The 26555-nt window shown below is 38.4% G+C and overlaps 1 protein-coding gene across 1 annotated transcript; it reads left to right on the top strand.

Annotated features, from left to right (window-relative positions):
* The first annotated feature begins 26 nt into the window (after positions 1-26).
* TMEM167A (transmembrane protein 167A) lies at positions 27-22639 on the top strand. The gene is made up of 4 exons (XM_087761542.1): positions 27-122; positions 12364-12473; positions 17997-18031; positions 21409-22639. The coding sequence occupies exons 1-4, from the start codon at positions 120-122 to the stop codon at positions 21477-21479; spliced, it is 219 nt and encodes a 72-aa protein (XP_087617668.1). The 5' UTR covers positions 27-119; the 3' UTR covers positions 21480-22639.
* The last annotated feature ends 3916 nt before the right edge of the window (positions 22640-26555 follow it).

The following is a 26555-nucleotide window of genomic DNA, read 5'->3' as shown; positions in this document are numbered from 1 at the left end:
CAGCAGCTGCCAATCACGGCAGAGGCCCCGCCCATGCCCTTGACTGGGGCGCCCCGTGGGAGCGCTTCCGCCCCGCCGCTCGCCCGCCGGAAGTGTGATGTGGCTGCGAGCGGGTCGCCATGGTAAGCGCGGGGCGACGGGCGGGCGGGGGGCGCCGGCTCCGCTCCGGGGTCGCCGCGGGACCGGCCCCGGCTCCGGCTCCGGCCCCGGCCCCCTCCCGCCGGCACTGCCGACTTCCCCGCCACCCGGCCATCCGCGTCCCTGCCGAGCGACGCTTCCCGGGCCCGGTGGCACCCCAGAGGCCCCTCGCATCCCAGCCCATCCGGGCCGGGCCTTTGAATCCCCTCAGAGGCCGAGGCCCTCGCCCCGCCGCGGGGCAGCGAGCCCGCGGGAGCGGAGCTATCCTGGCAAAGCCTTGTTTAGCATTTGGCCTAGCAGTAAGGCGAAGCGGTCCTGTCTGCGCCCCCCTGGTGCCCCACCCGCCGCCGGCCCGACACGTGTTCCGTCTGGACCGGCGTAGCCCGGGTCTCCCGTGCAGTGTCTGTCAGGGTAGTATTTATGTCTCTTCTGACCTTCTGATTTAATGCGTATGTTGTTTGACGTCTCGCTTCTTGAGCAGTAAGCTGAGTCCTGACATTGACTGCTCTCGTTTTTCAGGAGTAGCGTCAGAGGCCTAGGTCCGTTTGCTAAAGAAAAGTATGAATGGTGTATATGGAGTTGACCTGGAGGCATATTAACATTGCCATTTGTTTTCTATGGTGTCTGCCTTTTTTTCATTCTACATACAGAGAATATAAATGAAAGACTTGTATTTGGGTTAGAGGTAAAGCTGTGCTGTGAAATAATCTTTCTCCGCTAAGGCAAAGATCTTTATATGAGCAGTGCAGATATGATTTTAAAATTAAAAGGAAGAACAAAGGAACAGCTAAGAAAAGAGGGTTCCATGTACAAATTAAGGTTTGTACGTAACTTTTACTTCAACGCAGGACTATTTTAAGATTAGCATTTTCACAAGTTTTCTTGAGAGGCACAGAATGGTTTGGCTTGGAAGGGACCTTAAAGATCACGTAGTCCACCCCCCTGCCATGGCCAGTGACACCTTCCACTAGATCAGGTTGCTCAAAGCCCCATCCAACCTGACCTTGACAGGTTATCCGTCACCAGTGATGTATACTGTTCAACTCCCACTGAATGTTTTGTACTTACCATGTATTTATTAAAAGATTAATATCTCTTGAACTTTCTTATGGTTAAGTTCAAAAAAAGTTCCTAGGCTCCAGATCTTGTCACCAGCAGGAAACTGCTGGAAGTTGCTCACCTGAGCATTCCTTGGCAGATCTTTCAGATGAACCTGTTCTAATCTGTGGCTTTAAGCAGTGAACAAAGGGTTTTCATGATAAGAGGCATAAATTATCTCAGAAGATCTAACACACACATGCAGAAGACGAGACAAAAGAGAAGTGAATACCTCACCTCTAATCAGTGCCTTGAGAAGGTAGATGCAGTACCACATCGCCTTGCTGTTCTTCATAGTACTTAAAAGGAGTTGAGATTGTAGCAAAAAGGCAACAGAACCTTGACAATCAGTGGGACATTTATGTTGCTCAGTTTAATACTTAAACATAACTGATGTTTATAGCTAGCAAAAAGATTATGACAAGCGCACAAGATCGTGTGAGAATTTTTTTCTCCCCTTGGCCATGTTGCTTGTTAGAGGTTACTCTGTATGCTTCAAGGAACCTGCAGTAAGATAGAATCTTTAATGAGATTTTTCTTGTGATTTTATGTCAAAGCAGGTGAAAATAAGATTCCTCAGTCCTGTGGTGTTTGAATTTCCTCAGGGAAAACAATAACCTTCATGGCATATCCAGGACTTTGGATTCTCCATGATGCTACCTCTGGTGTCATGGCTCTTAGGAAAAAAGCTGTGTTGTGGGATTAGCAGTCGTGAGCTGTAGTTAATGACCCTTTCTTTTAAGCTCACCCTTGACTGAGATAGCAAACAGCGGCTGTCTGTGTATCGTCAAATGGAAGAGTGTAGAAATACACTTCCAATTTGTTCTCTTTCTCCACAGAAAATAAGCTACAACTGTGGCAGGCCACTAGATCTGTGAACAGCATAATTTTTGAAGCAAAATTTCCAAAGGACTTTATGCTTTGGAACTTTCCGTTCTATTGTCTCTCAGGCTTCCTTACCACATCTTACTAAGCAAGTCAAAACTTGTGCTGGGTGAACAGCCAGCCACTGCCAGACAGAATCTATATAAGCTGCCTTCTACCTGTCTTTTCCTTTATGTGAAAGCACAACTTGTGTTTATTTTCTTCCAGTTCACTGCCAGTGGGTAGAGAAAAAAATACTATTTTAACTTAAACCAACTTTGAACGTGGGTAGAAGCTGCTCAATGGATTAAAAAGTTACTGGAAACAAGGGATGCAGTATAATGACACAGCTGCTTAATTTATTTAAAAGCAGAGTATGTCTTGTTTACTGACTTTCACAAATCATTGTGTCAGTTTATCCTGCCAACTTTTGAAATTTTATATCTGAAAACTCAACAAAACTTTTCCTAGTGGGGCTGAAAAATTTGCCACATGCATGTGGTGTGATGGCTGGAAACAGGGAAGAAGCCTAAAGTAACATGAAAATTAATGATGAGCCTCTCTCCTGCTGAAGGGTGGTCTTCACTTTCCTTTGTAGTAAAAATGTGCAGTTACAGCCAAACGTGTGTACACTACAAAAAACATCTTAGTAGATATGTTTTGTGCCTGCAATTGCAATTTGATGATGAAGAAAATAAAGAATTACAGAAAAATTCACAAAGATGGCTTCTTTTCCCTTGTTAGGGCTGACCTTGAGCCCCACATTACTGCTGAAAAATGGATTTGGGAACTTACCATAAGGACAAACATTTCTGTCACAATCTTTGTTTCTGTCTTAGAATGGTGTTTATAGAAGGAGGGGGAATTGCTCATATAACCAATTGTAAAAACATTCCTTAGTAAATATTGATCCAGACCAAGCTCTTGGATATAAACATACCGGAATCTGAGACACTGTTCTGCAAAAGAGCTTTCAGGAGTCTTCAAGTACAAAGTTTTGTGTTTGGTTTATTCAAAGTTACAAGGAGGAATCAATCCTGATTCAAATTTGCTAATAACTTTGTTTTTATCATGGCCTAAAGGTACATAGGATTAAAAACATGTCCTAGTTCATCTTACAGTCTTAATGTGTCTTTGTAAATTTATTTTGGAATAATGATGTCAGTATTACAATGCTATAATTTTGCATGTCAGTATTATAATGCCATCAGGCATTGAAATTTTTGAACAAGAAGCAATTAGAATTTCAGGGATTTATAGCTGCAGTAACATTTTTTTTATCTGATAAAGCCTTTGCTACCCAGCTAATCTGATTTTGCTGGGAATCTGAGGATTTTGCTCTTACACCAAGGCTGTAATGCAAGAACATGTTAGGACCTCCTTTGCCACCAATCGTGCAACTCCTGACTCGCATTCCTGCACTCAGTACTTGTTGACCCCCATGGCAGCTCTGGCATGCCCCAGCAGTAGGAGCAAACATTGAAAATTGAGGAGAAAGCAAGAAGGATTTGCTCTCCGTGTACCCTTCCTCCCGTCAGAATAACAAGCTTGTCAGAGAATTGAAAAGGAGAGAGGAAGGGAGGAATAGGAGACGCAGCATGACTACGTAGGGACAGTGAAGTATGTTCTTTACTACACTAGTATTGGTGCTTAGTAAATCTCATACCATCTGTAACTGCACTTGTAAATAGTAATGCTGCTGTGGATTAGGCATGTTGTAAGTTACTACTTCAGGTGTTCAATATAGGTACTTCTGTGTCAGTTTACAAGAAGATGTGAAAATATATCATCAATATTTTGCTTCTGTGACTATAGAACAGAGGAAACTTTCTTCTGCCATTGTAAGATGCATTTCTTGATCTGATTTGGGAAGAGCAGAATGCAATGAGTCTACTTTTACAAATTTTACCACATACCTGAACAGTCCAGGAATGACATCAGTTGTGAGAAACCATTTCTTTGCTGAGTGCTGAGCAGTTCTTACTAAACATCTTGGACATTCTGTCTACTATTAAACATCTTAATTTTATTCAGCAATACCATGAGAAGTGGGGAAATCACATTTTTCCACAGGCCATTTGAAATTAATAATGGGCTGGTTATACACTGTAGATTTTCCACTCATGATCCAAACTCTTAAGTTGAGAAAAAAAGGACATTAGTCAATGTCACAATTTAATTTTTTGATTGGCTGCAGCATTAGACACCGTGCCCATCCACTGTAATAGCTACAGTGTTGAATACGTTTTTGAGCTTGGTGTTCAAACTCACCAAAAGTTTTCATTTTCAATTTTGTGACCAGGGAAAGAAGGTGGAAACAGCTGCCATCTTGCCAAAAATGTTACCTGTCTTACAGATGCTAAGAATCCAAGCCACGCACCTGAACTCTGCCAAAAAAAGAGGCCTACAGCACCTCTGCCCAGTGCCATGGGACATCAGAGACTTAGCAGAGATTTTCATTATTTCTTTACTATGTTTTTTCCTGATAGGTACTTCTAATATTAATGAACAACAAAAAAAGTATATAAATAGTACACATAAAATGTTATTAATTTTTTTTTTTAATTCTTAGGTAAATTAAAAGATAAGCTTTTTGTGCAGCCTTTAGAACACAAAGAACATACTGTCCCTTTGCTGCATGCAGCAACTTCTTAGGCTTTTGTAAGGATGTTCAGGAATGTAGTTCAGCTTTGAATTGCACAGGCTTTCTGTGGGTATAAGAGACATTCAGAGAAATAGAAGTCATGTGTTTTTTTTCCTCTTGTGCTGTGGAGCCAATCTTTTGATTCTTGCTTGTGAGTTTGGTATGATAGTAGAACTTTCACCATAACATTATTTTCTTAAATGTATCAAATACCAACCGATGGAATGTTAGCCAGAACTTACTTATTATGGGAGAAGATGTCTTTTTCTTTACATGGAAAATTTTTCTACTTCTGTTTGACTACACTCTAGAAATGTCTAATGTACAGATTTTTAGGGCAGGAGAGGCAAAAGAGCTACAAATCAAGATTTATGTCCTTTTAGAGAGCTCTGTGGCAATGGCTGAATATCACCTACTTTGTTCATAGTTCCAGAAACTACTGTTAGGTTCCCCGTTACTCCGGAGAACATACTTAGCTTCAGCATCCTAAAAAGAGGATTATAGAAATTACTCCTATTACCTAAAGGGGGAAGAGAGCAGCAAAAAAAAAATCTCTGTAAAATTGCAAACTATATAATCTGCAAAGAAGACATGGAGGAAAAGATATCTTAAGCTTTTGCTGCCACATCTAACAAAAGTCTATGTTTGTTGAGTAAAGGTATGGACATCTACACCTATGTGTTACAGTAACCCTGATAAAAAGCTTAATATTTTAACTTTCACTTTGTTTTTTACTGTAAGATTTTTTGGTGAAATGCTGCATCTGCTAGCTGTTTACACCAAAAGTTCAATTTTGAAACGATTGTCTAGGTATTTGGGCAAAGAAGAAGGAATTCAAGTGAGCATGGAATTTCAACATCATCACCTTGAGGTGTCATTTCAGCGTTGGTCTGTGGATTTGAATTGCAGTAAAAAAAACTAAATGTGTTAAAGTCAAGAGAGCTTTTGTAGGAGAGGACAACTGTTTCCATCTGTTAATTCATTGTCTAATTGTTTAAAGAGTTTGGTTATGTTTTAAACAGATGTATTAGTCTTCAGTTGGCTGAAAAGCATATGTGTCAGTTCCTATGTGCTGCACTTGCCATTTAAATTAGACAACATTCTTCTTCAAGAAATGTTTAGGGGTAAGATTTCCTATTACTCTAACTGAGCCTTAGCCTAAATTTTATGAATGCAAAAATATATATTTTAGACAGAACTTTGAATATTTTAGACAGAAATGGGAATGAGCATTAAATATTGTACTTAAATTTTTTGGAAACTAAATACTAGGGTGAATGTGCAGTAAACTTAAAGTAAAAAACCATATTCATGTTGCAGCAACCAGTAACTGCTAACTGGATGTATTTGGACACTTATTAAGCACAAACCAGTTTTGTCTAAATGCCTCTTGCTTAGTTCTTCAGCGTAGTTTTGCCAATAAGCACTTCAAACTTAAGTGATTTGCAAGTTTTGTATTGTAACTAGCATGCCTCTTTTACAAATGCTCATTTTCCATTCATTTTTATCAGATTACGTTTGGCAGCAGTGGGAAAACAAATTATTTCAGAATAGGTTGGAAAATAATGTAATCGTGTGCATGTTTTCATTAATTTTTAGCAATTGCTTTGACTTTCAGGTTGGGAGTAGTCTTACATGTTTTCTTTCCTATTGTTTTTTTCAATATTATACTCCTAAAAATTAGATTTAGACTGGGAAAATAAGAATTACAGTACCTAATGGAAACCTTAGATAATAAGCATTTTCTCTTTCAGCTTTTTAAGGACCCCTTCATTAAAATTTCATAGATTGATTTCACTTTTCTACGATGTCATTTGAAGCCTACAGTACTATTTTAATGTAGGCTTTTACATTTTTATCAGCTCTTGCTTAAACACAGTGTGACTACAGTGTAAGCTCCTGCTCACATCTTAATATGAGAAAGGCAGTTAAACGATCAGATCTCAGCATGTGTTTCTTTGGTTCCAGAGAACATAATCGTCCAGCAATTTTATAATATTGAGGAGGAAAAAAGAAAATAAAACTGTTCTAGAAAGACTGTATCTTCTGCAGCATATTACACAAATGCGGTTATCATTTCTTTAGGACATTCCAATAATTTATCTGTGTCTGCCCATATAAATTGATTATTATAATAGTAACCATGGGGCAAAATTTTAACAACTTGCTGGCACTACGATGGCTTCTTTTTTTATAGCACACACAGATGAAATCATGGTCACGCTGCAATCAGAGCGAGAGTAATCATTTTGTAAATACTGAAAGTCTAAGGAAGATTAAGCTTTGGTTTCAGTGTTAAGTCTGTTGACATAAACTGGGAGAGCTTTTGTTTTAGGCTTTCTACCAAGCCAGGGGGACAACAGTATGGGGTTTATGTTCTCCTCCAGCATGGTTTGTTTTTTTCCCCTAGAACCATGATATCAGGTAGTTTATTTTAAATGAAAATATATGAGGCAAAGGGAATTTCATGGTCCTTCCATGACACATACAGTTGCATCAAAACTTATGATGTAATTTATTATCGTGCTACCCAAGGGTTGCATCATTAAGTGGTTCGTATTTCTGTGGTGCTGTCTGCAAAGACATGTAACAGAACAGTATCTGAATCAGAGAACGTAGCAGTGATGGAGCAAATAAGTACAGAAGCGAATAAGTGCAGAAGTAGATACAGTACAGTCTTAGCTATGGCTGTTAGTTTCACTGAAGAAAAAAGTTTAGGATCAGTGCATCTATTGTGGCTATGTCTGCTGAGGCTGAATACACATTTACCAGTGGTCACTAAAAATTTAGGCAAACATCTGAGCATGCCCTTCCTTTCAGCACATTGAATTAAATACTCTTACAAAGTGCAAGAGTTGTTAATAACCAGAACTCTGAGCTGCCTCTTTTTTTTTTTTTTTTCCCTTCTCCACAAGTGTAGTAAATTTAATGCTGACTAAATTGTAGGAGTAACAACATTGTCTATAATCAGGTTGACAGGGGCTGTGCAAATGTTATGGCCCATCAGGATTCCCTTTCTCAGCCACATAGGAAATTTTTCACTCTAAATCAACACTTACTAAAGTATATTAAACTTTAGTTTATACTTTAGTATATTAAACTTTCGTTACCACGTACTATTCCATAGATTTCTTTTTATTCCATCCACAAGCTCCTCCTTCCCTCTCCTCACCCCAGAAAAAGGACCTGTTGCACCATCTCCTGCTCCTGTGTTGTAACAGACTCATCGAAGATGTCTTCCACAGACAACTGGGAAGAGATATTTCTTTCCTTATAACTCCCTGTTTTGCCCCAGCAGCCTCTGTGCTGGCAGCTACGCTGTTCAGATGTGGACTCGGCTGGGAATACGTTCAAATGTCTCTAGCTGTAGTGTTTGTCTTCTAACTACCATATATTCACATGAGTATTTCTAATACATGCCACCACTGCTAATCTGAACACAAGAAAACTTTGAAGAGTATTCATTCTTTATTTCTATGGTGTATTAAATGGAATTGTTTTTACTAAGATACGATATGATCAGGGAAATAATATTGAGGCATTTTTTTTAAGGTCTAATTTTGGGAAGAATTTAAAAGAGCCTTTGGGCATTTAGCCCTCAAAGCTAAAATCCATGGTGTTAAATTTCTAAAGACTTATGAAAAAACTTGCTCTTGCAAGTTCTGCTGAGTACAATATCTCCTTAGTGCTGCAGGTGATGTGATAGTGCTCCACAACTACCTGGAGACAGCGCATGGGGCAGAGCGGGGGAAGTGTAATTACTTAAGTAACACAGAATGTAACTACTAAGGTGTTTCCTCCATGTCAGAAATGTGCCAAATGCAGATGTAGAAAATTGCAGCATATATAATTAAAGCCACAGCTTGCAGTGTCTAAAACAAGAATAAAATACCACTGCTGGTTCTTTTCTGCATTTGCCGTCTGAGTCTTGGGAAGTTAGTTGTCTTTTCACCAGCGTGTGGACACAGTCTAAAAGATAGTATCAACTTCTCCATGTGCTGAAATTCTTTATAGTGGGAATGAGGCTCACAGGATCTACGTTAAGCCAGTCAACACATTTGAAAAATTCCAATTAAATACTTCTGGATCAGAGAAACCCAGTTTAACCAAATAAACTGCAACCCACCTATATTATGACATTTTCCAAATAGCTTGGTATGTGAATGCAGTATTTTTTAAAAGGATTCCAAGTAATGTATGACTCTTATAGCAGCTTTTAATTACATCAGTTCAAGCAGCTGGATGTAAAGCTCCCTTTTCTGTAAATTCAGCTGGGCCATAAGAATTACTTCAGATGTGAAATGTGAAGCCATCTACTTCAGAAATAAATTTTCATTTCCAGTTTAAAATTGTAAACAAATTTTAAAATATGCATGTCCTTCCTTTTAAAATGACTATATAGATAAATATGTAATTCAGAGCACATTTCAGTGGAATGGCATCTGTAATTACAGCAATGCCCTACGCTGCATATCTGGAGAAACAGTTGAAGAGCCCAACAAAGAACAATTATATACTGCCCCTATTGATTGACTAATAACACATTTCATGAGTATACATTTACAGTCTCTGCTTAAGAGGAAGCAAGTGTGCCCTTCTGCCATTTTCGTATGTTGAAGTACCCGACACCAACAGCCTCCTTGGGAAGCAGCTGCAGGAGAAAGCTTGCAGGAATTCATGGGAACCAAGCTCTGGCAGGCACTGTGCTGTGAGATGTTGAGAGCAGCTGTCTCTCCCGGAGGACTGATCGAATTAATCAGTTGATAGGGAGTATCTGGCTTTGCTGAGAGGCAGCCACTCCTGGATCCGGCCCCGTCGCGTTCCTAGACCCGCAGGAGCCAGGAGACGCTGCCTCTCATAGGTTGTAAGAGTTTTCTCTGCAGGGGAATTCAGAGTGTCGTGGTTTCTGAAGCTGGCAAAAGCTTGTGCCTAGTACAAAGGCAGGAGTCTACTGATAATGATGGGAAGTGTTTTGTCCTTTGCGGATAATCTGTCCATTATGTACGGTAGAACAGATATGATGACTCGGCTAGCTAAGCTAAAATACTAAACTAAACATGATTCAGCAAATGCCGTGGCTCAGGAGAAAAGAAGGCAGCCTCACCTTGAGGACCTGAGGACTGGCTTTGGGTGTTGCATCACTGCTCCACACATGTAATATCCCCTCTCCGTGTTCTCACTTATGGAAACCTTCCTGCATGTCAGCTGCTGCACGTAGCTGCCATTTACTGTTTATCTTTCTCCACTGCCTGCCTTCTCTCTGCATCCTAATAATCACGTTTTCACCCTGTCCCTTTTTTTTGTCTCTCAGGCTACTGTCATTGAAAGGGCACATGGAATGAGGGCACTGGCTTGGGAATTTTGCTCCTGCAGAAAGATGGCTGATGCAAGAGGGCTCGTGCTTTGGGCCAAAGTAAAGGGGAGAGTAGCGGATCCACTCCAATGGCTGATGCTGCCTTTGAGGGCATGCCCTCAAGGATGCTGAAATCTCTCATACAGGCTGCAGAGTCAGAGTTGTTCAGTTGCTCCTTGAGCCTCTCTATGCTGTTCCTTGTTAACGGATAGCTCTCCACCCACAGGTGGCCTGTTGGACCCCGTTGACTTAGACATTTAAATTAGTTTGTGTATCTAGCCCTGTCTAGTGCAGGTATTCAGGCTGGCAGTTGTATGAATGTTCCGGTATTGCTTCATATAATTCATGGAGACTTCTACGTAAGCTAAGGTTTTGGGTTGGTTTTTTTTTTTTTTTGTTACAAGGTTTTAAATCTCAGTATCAGAAGGGTTGTGGATGTTCCAATGGCTTTGCTTCTACTAGAGCGTCTCGGTTTTGTCTCTTAATTTGCTGTTAGTACAATACTGAACTGAAATACTGTGATTTCCTTTTGTAATTCTCCTTAACTTTTTAAAGAAATTTGATTATCAGAGCTCCAAAACATTAGAATTTTGTGACATAGAAAGAAATTGCATATAGATCAACAGAGATGTGCCTCAGGCTATGGAAATGTGAGCTCTGATGTGCTCATAAATCCCAACGAGTTCTGCTTGAAGGAGACTGCAATGTAATATCCCTTCATAAGTGCTAAGTATTTACACTTAAATAAATACTACTACTCATCCTTCTGGGTTGAGCAGTACCAAAAAATATGAGATATTTAGACACAAATTCAAAAGAGCTCCAGAACAAAGAGTGAATGTATTGTATTTACTTTGCCATTTTTTTGGAGTTCAGACTAAATAGGATTTGCAAATAAGGGCAGCTGAGAAAAGAGAAAATAAGGCTGCTTGAAGTAAGCAATTGCCTGGTATACTACCTGGTGCTGTTAAGTTGACCAAAATGTCAGTTGAGACATGCTAAGTTAAAAAAAAAAACCACGAAACAATAAAACTGCAGCTTCATGCAGCTGGATTATTTTCACATTGTAAAAAGAATCTAAGTCTCAGGTTTGGGACTAATTATCAGAAGCTACAAATCACAAAGACTAGTAGGCAAATATTTCTACTAAAAATTCCAGTGAATCTGTTGGGAAAAAAAAATGTTTCTAGTGCATTATTTATTGGGATGGTGATGTGGCACTTGCTGGAAACCAGCATCAGTCATCTTTCTTCCAGATTGTGTCCTTGGATATAGAGTTACAGCAGTCCTTACCTGAATACCTTCTTTCCCGCCATAATGTTTATACTTCTGGAAAAGATTGCTTCACGTAAGCAATGATAGTTGCTTATAAGTTAATGATTAAAGAACATGTTGGCCACACAAGACTCAGACTTTAGTTAAATAAAAAATGCTTGTGAGATGCACTTACTGCATTTTACCGATACTTTAAACTTCAGCAAATAGCCAAATATTGTAGCGGTTTCTCAAGAATTGTTTCTTCTTATTGCCAGTAAGCAAATTAGTTTGAGTATCAAGCTATAGATTTTTACTTCTCCATCCTGAAGCAATTCCTTCATTTGTCTAGCATTTTCCATACAATTAGCACTTCTAAAAAAATGTATTTATAGGAAAGATGTTTTTAAATTTAAAATCAAAATATTATTTGAAAATAAAATTTATCTGTTATCTTTTCATAGTTCAGGTGGGTTTAACTGTATATGTTTCTAGAAATCTGTTGGATTTGGGGTGTAGTCTTCATAAAGCAGTATATTAACAGTCCTCCTGCATATTTCTTGTTATTCTCTGTCTTGGCTACCGCTGGTTTAGTTGTCAAATATTCCTCACCTCCACCTTCACCACCACCACCATATTCTTTGATGCAAACCGCCGTTATACTTACTCTTGGCTGAGAGGGAACATCTGTTTTCTGTAATTCTTAGCCTGCTGCTAATGGGTTTCCAAAAACTGGCTTTGGAACAGGTGCCTGGGAGCAAAACTGTAAGGTTACCATTTTGCCTGCTATTTCTTTACCCTTTCTGGGATGGATTGAGAAGGAAAAACTCCATTCTTCCACCATTGTGTGCAACGGGCTGTAAAAAGAGTTTCTGAGTCATTGGCATTGTAGGTTTCATTTTTGTTTTTAATGGGTGTTGTCTACAGGCTCACTTATTTTCTCCAGCTTATGCAGTGAGGGAAATTTTGTACTGCAAAGATGTAATTTTTCTTTTCTGATTTTCTTTTGTAGTCTGCCATCTTCAACTTTCAGAGTCTACTAACTGTAATCTTGCTGCTCATATGTACCTGTGCCTATATCAGGTCCTTGGCTCCCAGCTTACTGGACAAAAATAAAACTGGGTATGTAGTCTGATCATTTTAAAAATACACAAGCTGTTTGCTTTTAATTGCAATGTTTTACTCTTAGTATCTTCTAATGATGGGTGATAATACAAATCCTATTTTGAAAAATTTCTCTTTTTTAAAGATAAAAATCTTCATTTTATACCTTACAATAGAAGGCAATAAGGTATTTGCAAGCACTTAGTTGCAATTTTTTTAGTAAGAATTTATTAACTAACAAAGCCAGCTAATATTGCTTTATTAGTTATTTTCTAGATTTGCAACTTTCTCGTTAGATGCTTATTAAAGATACAGAAATGAGTGACAGAAGGAAAACATCTTCCTGCATGCGGCTACTGCTGTAATGATTTATTTTTTATTCTTAGAATGGGTAAGAAAACATTAACAGCAGAAGTTTGCTTTTTGGTTGTTTTCAAGATAGGCGTTTTGGAGGTACAAGTTTGAAACACAGCTTTAGCAATAGTCTGTAACTAAAAAAAATAAGAATTTTTTTAAATAAGCAACACTATCCTTATGTATGGTCTCCTTAAGTCATTGTTTTGTATTCTCTAAGACAAAGGAATTTGTAGATGAGTTTTTGAAAGCTTCTACAAAACCTAACCTATTTTTTTTGTCCTTTGGTCACTCTAACGTCATCTCTCACTTTTATTCATTCCTAAAGCACATGTTCCTAGGTGACCAGTGTTTTTCTTCTTTGTGTTCCGCTTTCTCCTGGAATGTGCTTAATGTTGCGGGGCCAATACTGCTGCAGAACAGTTCTTCTCTACCCTGCTCAGCACGACAATTTTTGGGGTGGTGGGAAATGGGCACAGCCATGGAGCCAAATCTGTGCCTCACTTACACTGTTAATACCAATTCACCTTTTGGTTACCCGTTTTCTTTGTGCTGCAAAGAATGTGACTGGATGTTGGGTGCAATCAGCAGTACGCAGAACTGTGATTTAAATGCTGTGGTTTTGAAGTAATGATTGGGCAATTTTGACCTAGAAACCGCTGAGGCCGCCCATAGTATTTCAGTAATACTGTCACCTAAGGTTAATACAAAGGAGATAATATTTATAGAAGTAGGAGGTAATTCTAGCTGGTAATGTTCTATCTGGAAAAAACAGACAGGCTTTTGGGCGCTGGAGTTTCACATGTCCACTTTTTCCATTCGATCATTTGCTGTTAAAGAAAATGTTTTTTCCCAAAGTATCTTCTGTCATTTCTGCATTTAATTTTCAGAAAAAGTGTCAAGTTTTAAGTAGACTCTTGTCACCAAGAACCTTGAGTGTTTGTCTTCTGAAAACCTTTGTTGTAATTAACCTCTGGAATTGTTATTTTATCACACAAGTTTTCTTTTAGCAGTGTAAGATACCCACAGTACGCTAGCTTTTTTTAGATTTGGAGTTCTGATATGAAAATGCTTGTGTACTTTCATATGAGGCTGTGAGGTTGCCACTGACATGAGAGATTTCTTTTGATAAAAATAAAGATGGAAAGAAGGGATAACTTCATGAAGGACTGGGGGGGGCAAGGGGAATTGGGGTGTCTGCTGGAAGATAACACAATAGTCAATGAGGTATACACAGTAAGAAGTAAGAATATTTACTTTACTGATTAAGATTTTAGTGCTCTTCTTGGCAAGGAGTATTTCCTTTAATCTGGACCTACTCTGTTTATTCTTGAGGCAAATCTGTCTGGAGTACAATAGAACTCTCTTCATAAAATGTTTTCAAAGGGTGCTGACACACTGGAGGAGTTGGGCGTTTGATCTGTAGGTTTGTATTTATATAGATGTTGGACATACTATTTTATTTTTGTTTTATATATACGTATGTAGACTACTTTGTACTGAAGAATAAAACGTTGGCCTGGAAGCAATGAAATTTGTTTCCTGAATTGTAGGTGTTTACATGGAGCCTATATGCTGTTAAATCCTTGTCCTTCTTCACTAACATATTCCATGCTCAAATGGAAATGTCTAGACACACTGGATAAAATAAATTCTAGTCATATTTCATTTTGCCACAGAGATGATCTTACCTCATTATTGCTGCTCCAAATTAATAGCATTAAAAAGTAGCAGTAAAATATTAAAGTGACAGAGAGGAGAAATGTTGATAGTTATTCACTGTATTTCTGACTAAGTGAGTGGTACCTTTGGTGAAGATTTAAATCTGTTGATAGTAAGTAAAGAAACATGTTTCTGTTGATTGAGAGACTGTGTTGCAAAGTAATGTCACCCATCCTCATAACACTGTATTTCATCCTGTTGGCTTCTACCAAAATGTGTCTTTTCCAACCAAACCAAACAGAATTTTAAACCTTCATTTTCCCTGATGCGTCTTGAGTGTTTCCACGTGCTTTGTCCTGAGCAATAGCGTTTAAGGTTGAGAAAGCAAGTGGAGATTTACTGTTTCATGCTAACTAGAGGAGAAGGCATACCACAACAAAATTCTCTCCTCCCTGTTAACCAGAAAGATGTATTAGCTTATATGCAGTGGAGATTTCCTTTGACTTGCCATAAGCATTGCAGTGGGGTATCTCTCACACTCCCTCCTGCAGTGGCAGTGGGGTTGTCCTGGTAAACACATGGCAGCTGCATTTTGCAGCATTCCCAGTCTAGCAGCCAAAGTCTAAAGCCCCAGTAACCCTTTCTCATCTTACTGGGTTCCATTTCTACATTTTTAGTTCTCCAGATAACCAACACCACTTTCATGATCAGTGCTTTTAACATTAAGCCAGGAATATGCAGCAGCTCGTGCGCATTTGACTTGGGGCTGCCAGAAAAGAGCAGTTTATGCAAGCCAGACTGAAATGTTTCATCAAAACAAGGATGAAGATGACCAAGAAGGGGAGAATAACGAACAGTGCAATTACTTTGAGTAGTTGCTTCAGGAGAAGTTATTTTGGAGCAGATTCATTCAGGGCTGCATTGTTTCTGTAATAGTCCAACAGGTTTTGACTTGAAGAGGTGCACGTTGTGGACCTGAGATGAACAGTAATGGAACAAGTCAGGAGAGCAGAAGGCCTGCACAGGCTTTTCTTCCAGTACGAGTTCCCCAGTTCATCCAGAGGCTGTGACTGTTTAGAAGGTCCAGATTTCAATTTGCTTTTGCTCAGCAGCAAACTATGTGGACAAACAGATGTACTGAGCTGTTCCAGTAGTGGCACAAACCTTTTAAAAAGGTAGTTGTCATCTGTTGTAAGGCTTGTCAGTCCTCATGTCAGTGCTGACTTCAAGTTCATAAATTGTTAACTGCAGTAAGGGTAGCTGGTGAAACCCATATTCTAACTGTTTTGTTCCTCCTGCATCAGAAAGGAAAATTCATATTTTCACCCAGAATGGGGTTTTCTAGGGCTAGAAACAATGTACAGTACTTCAGTTATAACTTTACATTGTTGCCCGCGGTCGAAAAAACCCTGAGAAGGCAAGGAATTACCCTTGCTGAGATTGTGAGGCAAATTCAACAGATTTATAGAGTGCCTGAAGGAGTTAATACTCTTTTTCCCAGGTAAGATTCTTCAAATATGCATATGAAAAGGACAGTAATGTTTTATTTCTTTGAGTTCCTGGGCAAGTTTTTGAGAGATGGCAACATGAGATGCTGGGCTGTGGAAGTTTTTGTGTTGATTTTGCAGCCTGCAATCTGTGAATCATAATTTTACAGAGAGTAACAACAGTTACAAGAGTCTTAAGTGCCATCCATGCAGTACTACAGGGCTGTCTGTTTTGCTCTATAAGATTTACACATGAATGCCTTTTTACCTATATGCATCTTCAAAAAATGCATAGATGTCTTCAGGTTATTTTACTGTGTGACCTCTTAGCCTGGAAAACTGTGATGGTCTACATACAGGGATTATTACTTCTGCTTGTGGAGCTATATAAAAGCAGGAGAAATAAGCTTTGACTATGCAGAAATACTTTTGGCTTGAGGTAAAATGATGTGAAGCACAAATGAAAAAAAAAACAGTTTTCTAAAAATGAAAATGCTGGAATGCAGTTCACAATAAATTGGTCAGCAAGAGGTACATCAGTCAAAAAGCATTTCACTTCGAATTTGAAAACCTCAGTCACTTGCTGCCTCTTGGAACACTTGGTTCTCAACTGCCCAACACCAGACCTTTGTTTCAGAAATAAAGGGGAGGCTGCTAAAAGGAAAGAGGGATTGATGCTGAAGTAAACTAAGACTATAAAAGAGGCCATAAAATATGAAGTAGCACAGAAATTATTTTTTTAAAAGTGCAGGACATGTTGGCTGCTGAAGTATGCAGGAGCAAGTGGCCCAAAACTACCTGTCTGCATTTAAGCAGGAAAAAAATAGGCAATTGCTAGAGCCCAAGGAAGGGGGAAGACAGATAATCAAACCATTGTGGGTATGGGTTCAGAGCACTGTGGGAAAGCACTTGGACAACTGCCATCACAGCAGGTAGTAGATACAACCCCACAAATAATGTAGACTGAAGTTACTGCTGATAAACATATCAGGAGAAGGAGGAAAAATAATTAAGTTTTTTTTAGTCCATAAATCTATAAATAGACAATATAGTTGAATCCAGATGTTTTTACTGCATTGCAACCAGTCATACTATGAAGGAAACCTTCCTGTGGACAACCTTTCAACACAGTTTTGACCAACATTTGAAAGGCTGAAAGCTGGCTTCTAGTTCAGGATGCTTCAGTATTTCTTCCTCTCTTCCTCCTCAGATTCTAAAGCAGTCCCTGCTCTTGTTCCTCTTGAGCGGTCAGTACGAGATTATTTTAGTTAGACACAGAAATTAAAAATTTGTGGTGCACGTGCTTGTACCTAGCTTTGGATGTGGTTTGAATACTTGAACCCTGCTTTTCTGCTTTGCTAATTCACTTGTGAGAATAATGTCCTGGGCAAGCTGCATTAGAGAGACATGAGCAACATAAACCTTAGTAAAAGAGTAAAACAAACCTCAAGAATGGTTTTGTTATTTATTTTAATGCAAGTATTCTATATCAGACTATACCTATGAGTGTGCTTTGCTAGAAAAGGCATTTTTATCTATTACTACGGGAAATACAAAAGAGAGACTACAAAACATTAAGTATTTAGGTTTATCATCTCTCATACCTGCAGGAAAACTCGCTTCAAAATCTTAACATAAAATGTTTCCCATATACAATGACATGGAGGCTTGTTGGTATTTCCTACTCCAGTATTTTTCTAGTTCTGTTTTATTTCTTTACATAATTTTCTGTCTGCGGTAATTTAATGTAGAATGTAGAATTCTGATGAAATCTTTAGATTTGGAACACAGAGTGAGTAAATGCGTCTTTGTTTTCCTTGCATGCAAAAAAAACTTGCTAGACTTAGAAAGAATTTTGCCACTTGTTTAGTTCATAGCCAGTACCCCTCTGTGCAGGTATCTGGTGTTTTCTGATGTTGAGAATAGTGTCCGAGTCGACAAACTGCAGTTTACTTGAATTGTTTTAGCATAGAAGAAATAAAATCAGTTGACTGAAGTTATTTTATAAGAGCCTAATGAATTTATTTTATCTTTACAGACTATTGGGAATATTCTGGAAATGCGCCAGGATTGGTAATTTTTTGTCTTTGAAATCTTTAAGACCAGTGCTTTTACTAGAGTATTCATTATTTGTTAGGATACTGTTTCCATGTAGCAATGAAACCCATACTCATACATCATCTTAAAAAATGCAGGTTTTACCTCCATGAAACATAGTGAAGGAAGGGTAGGATATGACTATCTTAGTTAGCACCATGGAAGCCTGCATTTTCTAATGTCAATTCATATATGTGGTGTTACATTTGCAGAAATCTTTTGCACTTTTTACTACATGAAATAGCCAAGGGCATACTTATTAACATACAAAGAAATCAGTGATTCCTTATAAACTGCTGTCTATTTGAGATTCTAATGGACTACTGACAAAAGCCAGATATTTACCTTATAGTAATAAAACAACAGGGAATTCATAATGCAGTAAGGTTCTGTTTAATCACTAATGTCTTCTTTTCTCTCCTTTCTTTAGTTAGCTTCTGTACACTTTTGAATTACGCAAAACTGTTGATGTCAAGTGGCATCTGTATGGAGGCTGATCAGCTCTATCTGATTTTAGACATTTTCCCATAACATTGATATTTATATTTATTTTAATCCTTATTCTGAATTTATTTTGAGAAGGAAATGGGAATATGCAACAGAAGTTTTGTCTTAGCATTAAGGTATATCCAAGATTTTTAAAAAATTACAAATCCGTCATCAAAACAGTGTTCTTCAAATTACATTGTTAATGCAGAGCAGAAACACTGAACTTGTAATTCTAGATCTTCCTACTTGTCATTGAACCTAAAGAAAAAAATGTATGGTTCTATTTTCTGCATTCTCAGGCTTTGAAAGGGACATGACATACATTTTCCAGTATGTCAAAAAGCATTGATGCAAAAAACAGTTTTTTGTGAAGACCTGTTGTTAAAATGATTGCAGATATTGTCCTATTTAGATAATAGACATAGCAGAACCAATTTTGGTATTGTAATTGAAAGATACTGGCAAGGTGGCAGCTGTCAGAAATGAATTTTGAGCTATACCAGCAAAAACAAATATGAAAATTCAGCTGCATTAAGGTTTGTTCAACGTTGAAGAGAACACCTTACCTTATCTTACTGTCTTCTAAAATTTTTAGTTAATTAAGTGCAAGCATATTTTTTCTATTAGCTATGCACAGCAAACAGTTCAAAAAGCTATTTAAAAGAGTACACAAGAGGTTTTATGAGGTCCCTGTCAACTTGATAAAGTTAAGAACTGCAGTTCATCTGGAATATAGTCTTCCTTTTCCATCATGTACTAACATTAATGTCTTTGCATTTGCTGCATCCAAGTTAATGCATGCACTCTCGTGCTCCATACTGAACTGCTTCTTTTTCTTTTTTATGTAAAGCACTAATTTATTTTCAACTTACATCTAGAGTGGTCCAATTTGACTTTCTTTTAGACTGACAGATGAGGAGGTAGCATTTTAATGTCCCTTTTGTACGTTTCCTTAGGTAACAGTACCATATCCTCAGTATGGGGAATGGGCTTTGAAGATGATTCCTATCATTTTATTTGTGTTAATCACAAAGGCATGTAGAAAGTGTAGGCTTTTAAAAATGAAAATGCCTACTGGCTTCCTTTACATTTAACTTGCCCAGTATGTTTAAACAACCTTTTCACATGTGCATAAGATTTTAATAACCAGCAAGTGGTTACATATTTACAAAGTTGTGCAAAATGATGTTTAATCCTGCCACATGGTGATTTCTCTTTTAAGAAAATTAAGAGCAGGAAAGTATAAGCCATATGAAAATTGTAATGCTCTAAACTGTAGGAGGTGGACTTCCTCAAAAATTTATTTTAAACAGATGTGAAACTGCAGACGTTAATTCATTCAGTTATTTGAAGTTTAATTAAATATATGCCAGATCATGACAACATCTTGTAATGTCACTGTGGCAGGCATTCCTGCTTATGGGAGGTGTCACTGCAAGTATTTTATTTTCCTTTTGCTATGGAAAGTTTGTTCCTCTTGTATTTGAAGGTTCTGCTGGTAAAAGAGACTTTTTTTTCTGAGGATTAGACCTTAGTGCTAGACTTGGGAGCCTTGGCAGTTTTTTTTCTTTAATGTTTCTCTGAAAACTGCATCTCGGAAAAGATGATTTATAGTAAGACAAAAGACCTCGCACAGCAAAAGGAAATTGAACTTTTTTTTGTTTAAAGCAAACAGTTCCATCTCTGTCTTTATGCTTCTGAATGCGTGAAAACAGGAATCTTCTCACTTTAAAGAGTCATTGCTGTGTTAACACTTCCTGATGATTTTGTAGGCTGGAAGTACCATCCAGTGTAGGGGACTCTCTGCTCTCCAGAGAGAAGTCAGTGGATTCATGAAGAGTAATGCTTAAGCAGAAGCGTAAAAAGGCCTGGCTAATTAAATGGAGCAAGTACCCATGAAAATAGGTAGCAGTCTGATTAACATTACTAATACTCCCCTGACTGTGTTATGGTTCCCTACCTAAGATTCATTTTATTTCATAGTTTAGTTGGTGAACAAGAGACCTCTGTAACATTTTGTTCTGAACCAAATGGGTGGGAATAGATCTTTCTTGATTGCCTTTGCCACTAAACAGAAGTCTGTTAATGGCATAAACTAAACTTTCATCCATGGTCTGCCCTGGAAAACTGTGACACCAATTTGAAAGAGTCAAAAATAGAGGTGTCTGTGCAACTTCTGTAATCTGTTGACCATTTTTATCACTAACCTGAAAATCTGTAGACCAGACCTTCTCCACATGCTAATGATGTTATGTCTCTCTAGAAGGCATCTGAGCATGTCTGGGCTGCTGTGAGCTCCCCAGCCAGTTAGGTGGCTCCTACACGATACCATGCATAGAAGATGCACGCTGCACATAGCAGCTGTCGTGTCCAGACAGCATCGAGGTACACCTCAGCTGACATGGAACAGCTTTTGAGCAGCAATAGCCCTTAGCCAGAACTGGGAACAGAGCCAGTAAAAGATTTGGTATCTTGATCAGTTTTTCCGATGCCTGCCTCCTGACTCTTTGGCACTAAGAGATAGCAGCAATATATTCTTTTTTTTTTTTTTTTAACGTTTTCCTGGAAACTGCATCTCAGAAAATACGGTTTATAGAAAGACAGAAGTCCTTTGCTTAAAGCAAACACTTACAACTCTGTCTTTCTGTAGCAATATATCCTATCCTACATCTTAGTTTTCCCACTCCCATGCATGTTCTTCCTCAACACACAGGTGTAGTTGTAACGGCATTTCTCTAGCTAGAAATGTTTAATATTAATTTGCATGTGCAATGGGATAATTACCATGTTAGGCTAGGAGTGGCCTAGATCTGTTTAGTCATGCCTGAATTTTTGTTTGGTTTGGGTTTTTTCCCTCCCCTCAGGTGAACGGAAGAGCCCCTACGTGGCTGTGTGCTGTGTCGTGATGGCCTTCAGCATTCTGTTTGTACAGTAGTGACTGGAGAGTGTCCCCTACACCCTACTACCAAACAGCAAAGCATGGAAGAACTTCTGACAGGAAAAGATGGGAAATTGTCATCAAGCCTCCTCTCGCATGTTGGATAGCCTGTCTCTTAGTGGACATTCCCCCCTGCAAAAGGACCATCATGTACAGTATTAGTGATCATAATGTAACTAACTCCAGATGACATGTACTTACTAATGTCAAGTCAGCACTGACACTCCTGATGTAACTCTTGAAAGGGTGTCTGTTGTATATCTGAGTTTCAGGGGAGCTTTTTTTACACCATGCAGTTGAAAAGGCTTTTAATTTTTTGTTTGATAGACCTATTTAATGAAACTTAAAAATTATAAATCTAGCAATGGCAATAAGACCACTCTTACAAGAATAAAAAAACATTGTGACTCTAAGATATGTTTATGAAAGTTTTTTCAGTTCTTACTATCTGAACAATTCCTGTCATTTTGTGATAGCTATACTCACATACTAAAAATATGACCTCTGGCCTAAATTACGTTCAGCTTTTGTTTTCTAAACTTGCAATTGCTCAAATAATCTATCAATATTTTTATTGTTAAGATAAGGTATGAATAAAGGCAGGGACCGTAACTGTAGTGATATCTGACTAGCTGCTGAGAAGGCACAGATGTGGGATTTGAGAACCTGGACTACTCTGTGTAAAATATCATGTATTCATTTTTAGAGATCTAGGTCTCAGGTAAATCATTCCCCAGCGTTTTTCAATATTAAGACAAAAAGATTCTAAATGCTCTACTGCTGTTGTTGCATGTAATACAAGGTTGCTAAATCAGCTAAATGAACAGTTAGCTTCTGAGGAGTCTGCAGTTAAGGAAGTTGCATGTCCCAGTATTCTAAAGGTTAAAGAAAACAACTAAATTAGATTACACTCACTATTAATAAAGATTAGATTACCTTTATCAATACTTGCCCTTAGCTTTTATTCTATAATTTTTCAAACTTTCAGTAGTGTAGTAACTTTTTTTTAATAGTGCCTGGCAGGTGTGTTTACACCAGACAACTATATGACTTCATATTGACTGCATTTGATAGAGTTTCCGTCAGTATTTTTTGTTGTTCTGAAAACGTGTGTGATCAAAATGAGCTAAGCCGGCAATAAAACACACTGAAAGGTATGTAACTGTTGTCATTCTTGTTTGAAAAACTTGTTTCATAGATCCAAATTACCCTGCATTTAGAAAGAAAGTGATTATTAGTTATTACTTTGGTATTATCTTACATACACCTGCATATCTAAATCACCATCAGAAGTACTCGTCCAAAACTCTTTTCTAATCTGGAGCCAGAAAAAACAGATTTCTCCAATTTAGGCCAAATAAATGCTCCTGGCTGTAAACCAGGCAGGTTCAGAGGAGTACAGAGCTGTATGATGATGACCATACTGTGCACACATACAAGCCTTAAACTGTGCAGTAGATCTGGGGAGAGGCAAAATCTATTTCTGTAACTTTAAATGTGGATACTGCTCCAAACATAGCATCAAAGCAACTCACTTCTGGATTTCAAAGGTGCCATTCCTAGACTGGGGGGAGGGAAATTCCTGAGGAGTCTTGGTTTTTGACTGTCGGGTGTATACATGTTCAAAATATGCAAAGAATCATCTAATAACTTTGTATTAAGCAATTATATTCTAGTTTTTAATATTTATAGGACTTTATTATAAATAATGGTGTTTGTATGTTATTCACACATTTCCAATTAACAGAAAGCTGTCCTAGTTATCAGATTAATTCATAATAATCTTTTATGTTTAGCTGTGACTAGGAATACCAGTGATACAACCCAAGGAATTTTTTTAATTCTGAGAATCCAAAAACTTGACATGAAGGCCTTGTGTTGCAATACCCTTTCCTGTTCACAGCATTTTATCGTTGAAGTTCAGACAAACAGGCCTCTTCCTACTTGTGATTTGTTGTTCAGTCTTCAGAGTTATTTCTTATACATCAGTTCTTCATTTTGTCTTAAATGCGGGTAGTTGATGGGTACATCCTAGTTTGGCACTTTTTATTTTCCACTTTATATGACATTTACAGGATATTCATGGCCTACTAGCTGCATGATTGCTCAGCAGTGCTACTTAAGCAGCAAAGTAAATAACACATTTCTCAGCAGCTGCTGACAGCATTAGGTTGAATGCAAGCGTTAGAAATGATTGTAGGCAGAGATAAGTGTCATCTATGGTGGGGCCGCTCAACACTTGCCTCTAGTAAAAGTATCTGAAAACAGCATCTTTAAACTGTGACAAACTTCAGTTGCTTTGAAATTACTCCTTTAGACAGGTGTTTGCCTTAGGATGAGTTCTTTGTTTTTCAAAATTTTGGCTTTGAAGAGATTGATACCTCATCTCTTTTACTAAGATATGAAGAAAATACTGTTTTCCCATGTTAGAATCATAAAGCCATTTTGCTTTCTTTGCCTTCTTTTTGTCATGTAAAAGAGGCATGAGAAGTGAGGAATACCTTGACATTTGACCAAGGTATAAATGTTGTGAGAAGGAAGGGCAGAGTGTAACTTTGGGCACACACGCTTGGTAAAGCTCTGCTACAAGTCATCCTTAAACTCTCAGCCTGAACTGTGTCATTTTCAAAGAGCAATAAATAAGTTCCAATAGAGCTCTATCAGAAGAGGTGTCAGGGAAAATAGCTTTTTCTTGCACTCAGTCTTTGCTCTGAGTCCTAGACCGAATAGAGAAATGAAGTGCTTATTACCAAATTATTTAGGTGCTAAAGTAGCCTAAAATGGCTTTGACATAAGTTGACAGAGCAGATAATGGATATCACAGGTGGCTGAGAAGACAGCAGCAGAAGTTTCTGTCTGAAATACAGGAGCTTATGACCGCAGTAGGTCTGTACACCTTATCCTATGTAGAGGTGCTGGAAGGTGCACAGGGAGTGAATGGAGTAGTGATTAAATATGACTTATGCTATAGTTGTGCCTACTACTGTAGAAATGTACTTCCTCGTTGGGACTTCATCCTTTTATCTGAACAACATCATGGATGGTGGCTGTAACATCTGGCAAGCTTCCCTATCTGTACATGTTGCACAGATTGCATGAAAGGTGAGGGTGGCGTAGGCTGTGGTTTTAAGTGCAGCCTAGAGGAGGGGGTCCCATCTGTTTTTCTCTACTAATGAGAGAACAACAAGATTTCAGAATTATAAAAGAGCATTTTGTAGCAAGACAGCATACCTTGGATCAAGATTCTGCAACTTGAAAAATATCAAGTGTTCTCCCTTCTAAGAGTTGCACAAGCAGAAGGAACAGGTACGGACCCTACATCCTGTGTTTGGCACATGATGGAAGTGCACTGTCTGAAGCATTTTACATTTGTGATTTCAACTCGTATAGACATACCTGAGCCGTCTTGTGGATTGACAGAATTACAGGCAAGAGTAGGAGTCCATCTGCGAGCCCTTTCCTTCTCAGGCACTGACTAAACTGAGCTGTGTGCTGCCACAGCTGTATTGCTATTGCTTCACTAAAGGTATACCAAGCTAAAATTTACTGAAATGGTACAAATTTGCAATCTTGGAACAAAATGTGGCAATCTGTTTGCTGTATGCAAATCCAAATTTACTGCTTAACAATGCAACTAAATAAATTACTGCAATAAAACCTGAAACACGATGTGTTGTTCTTTGAATACACAGAATATTTTATACCCTTGCATGTACTTGCTATGCATTAATGTTATATTAACTTTCATTGACTTCTGCACTGTAAATGACCTCAAATTCAAAGCAGGGATTTAGGAAGACTAAATTGAAAATCATAATAGCCATGTTGGGAAATGAGTAAAGCATGAGTAAGAGATGGGATCACCGTAAAGGTCTAATGTTCTGGAGAGACTGATAAGCAAACGGGCAGACATAACTAGTGGAGGAGGAAACAAAAAGTGGAGTCCAAGGATGACTCGAAGATTTCATGTTCTTGGAACAATGTTATTGTTCTATGAATGCCCTTTCTACCTCATTAACCGCAGCCAGTGAGCAGTGGAAATACACTGTCACCAAGAGGTGAAGTTGCAGTGTGGTAAAGGAAATAATTACTCTGCTCTGAGGCTTTTATTCTTTCAGTTCATTCACCCGTTGAAACAATTCGTGTTGCCTGTGAAGACAACACGTTATTCACAGATAAAGCAACCTGCAGTCATTCTTTACAGCCCCTAGATGCAAAGCAAAGCATTAAACATACCATTTTGCAATGGACAGTTAGAAATAGAGCGAGGATTACTGTCATTTCCAGGATTATGACTGGTATTTTCCCACCACTGAACCCTGCAAAACATGCCTGGATCTCTGATTACTGCTTGCAGTTAAAGCCACCCTTTTCATCCTTCCTGGTGTCTCCCTAATAGATCAATAAGGGCAATGGAGGCACAATGTCTCCAGTTCTATCCCATTGACATCAATGGGAGAGCCCACCATCTAATGCTTAGAAAGGCTCACCATGATCTAGTCATTCCTTCCACCCTTCTCCCTTTCATGCCATAACTACTCTGGAGAAAAGAAAACCAACATCTTCCTAATAGATAAAAATGCTGACCTTGGTAAAAAACACCAGAAGCCAGGAAAGTGTGATCTAAACCTGCTTCTAATACTCATGCGGTGACTTTACATTGTCTAGTCAAAACATTCCCAGTTAAGGAAGGTTTTCCAGCCTATTTTTTTTCCTGCCTTTTCTCTTGTTTTCCTTGAACATTGTTAGTCATTCCAGGCACAGCTGACGAGTGTTTTCAACATATATTACAAGGCCCATATAGGTTCCACATGTATTTGATGGCACTTGGCTAGCTAGAAAAGTAGTTTTCCTTTAGCTCATGCAATGCAATGTAATCAGTATGATGGGTATGGAAGATACATCGCCACATTGAAAAAAAGGATTTGAACATGTGTCCTGAATTGTTGTTTGCTTCACTACAGTTCTTATATTTTATAAATAATACCTTTTTTCATGGTGCCCTGAGGTCATAAGCAAGGCTTATAGTCATTCTGCAAGATCTGCTGACAGTTAGAAAAAAGCACATGGTTT

This window comes from Nipponia nippon, unplaced genomic scaffold (assembly GCF_047370975.1).
Source record: "Nipponia nippon isolate SJK-2023a ecotype South Korea unplaced genomic scaffold, ASM4737097v1 scaffold_24, whole genome shotgun sequence".
Classification (NCBI taxonomy): Eukaryota; Metazoa; Chordata; class Aves; order Pelecaniformes; family Threskiornithidae; genus Nipponia; species Nipponia nippon.
This window is presented reverse-complemented; position numbering and strand designations above follow the sequence as displayed.

Excerpts from the sequence above, each read along its gene's own strand:
- TMEM167A (XM_087761542.1), top strand. Across the intron at positions 12,474-17,996 it reads CTGGACAAAAATAAAACTGG|ACTATTGGGAATATTCTGGA; the intron begins GTATGTAGTCTG and ends TTATCTTTACAG. Across the intron at positions 18,032-21,408 it reads CTGGAAATGCGCCAGGATTG|GTGAACGGAAGAGCCCCTAC; the intron begins GTAATTTTTTGT and ends CCCTCCCCTCAG.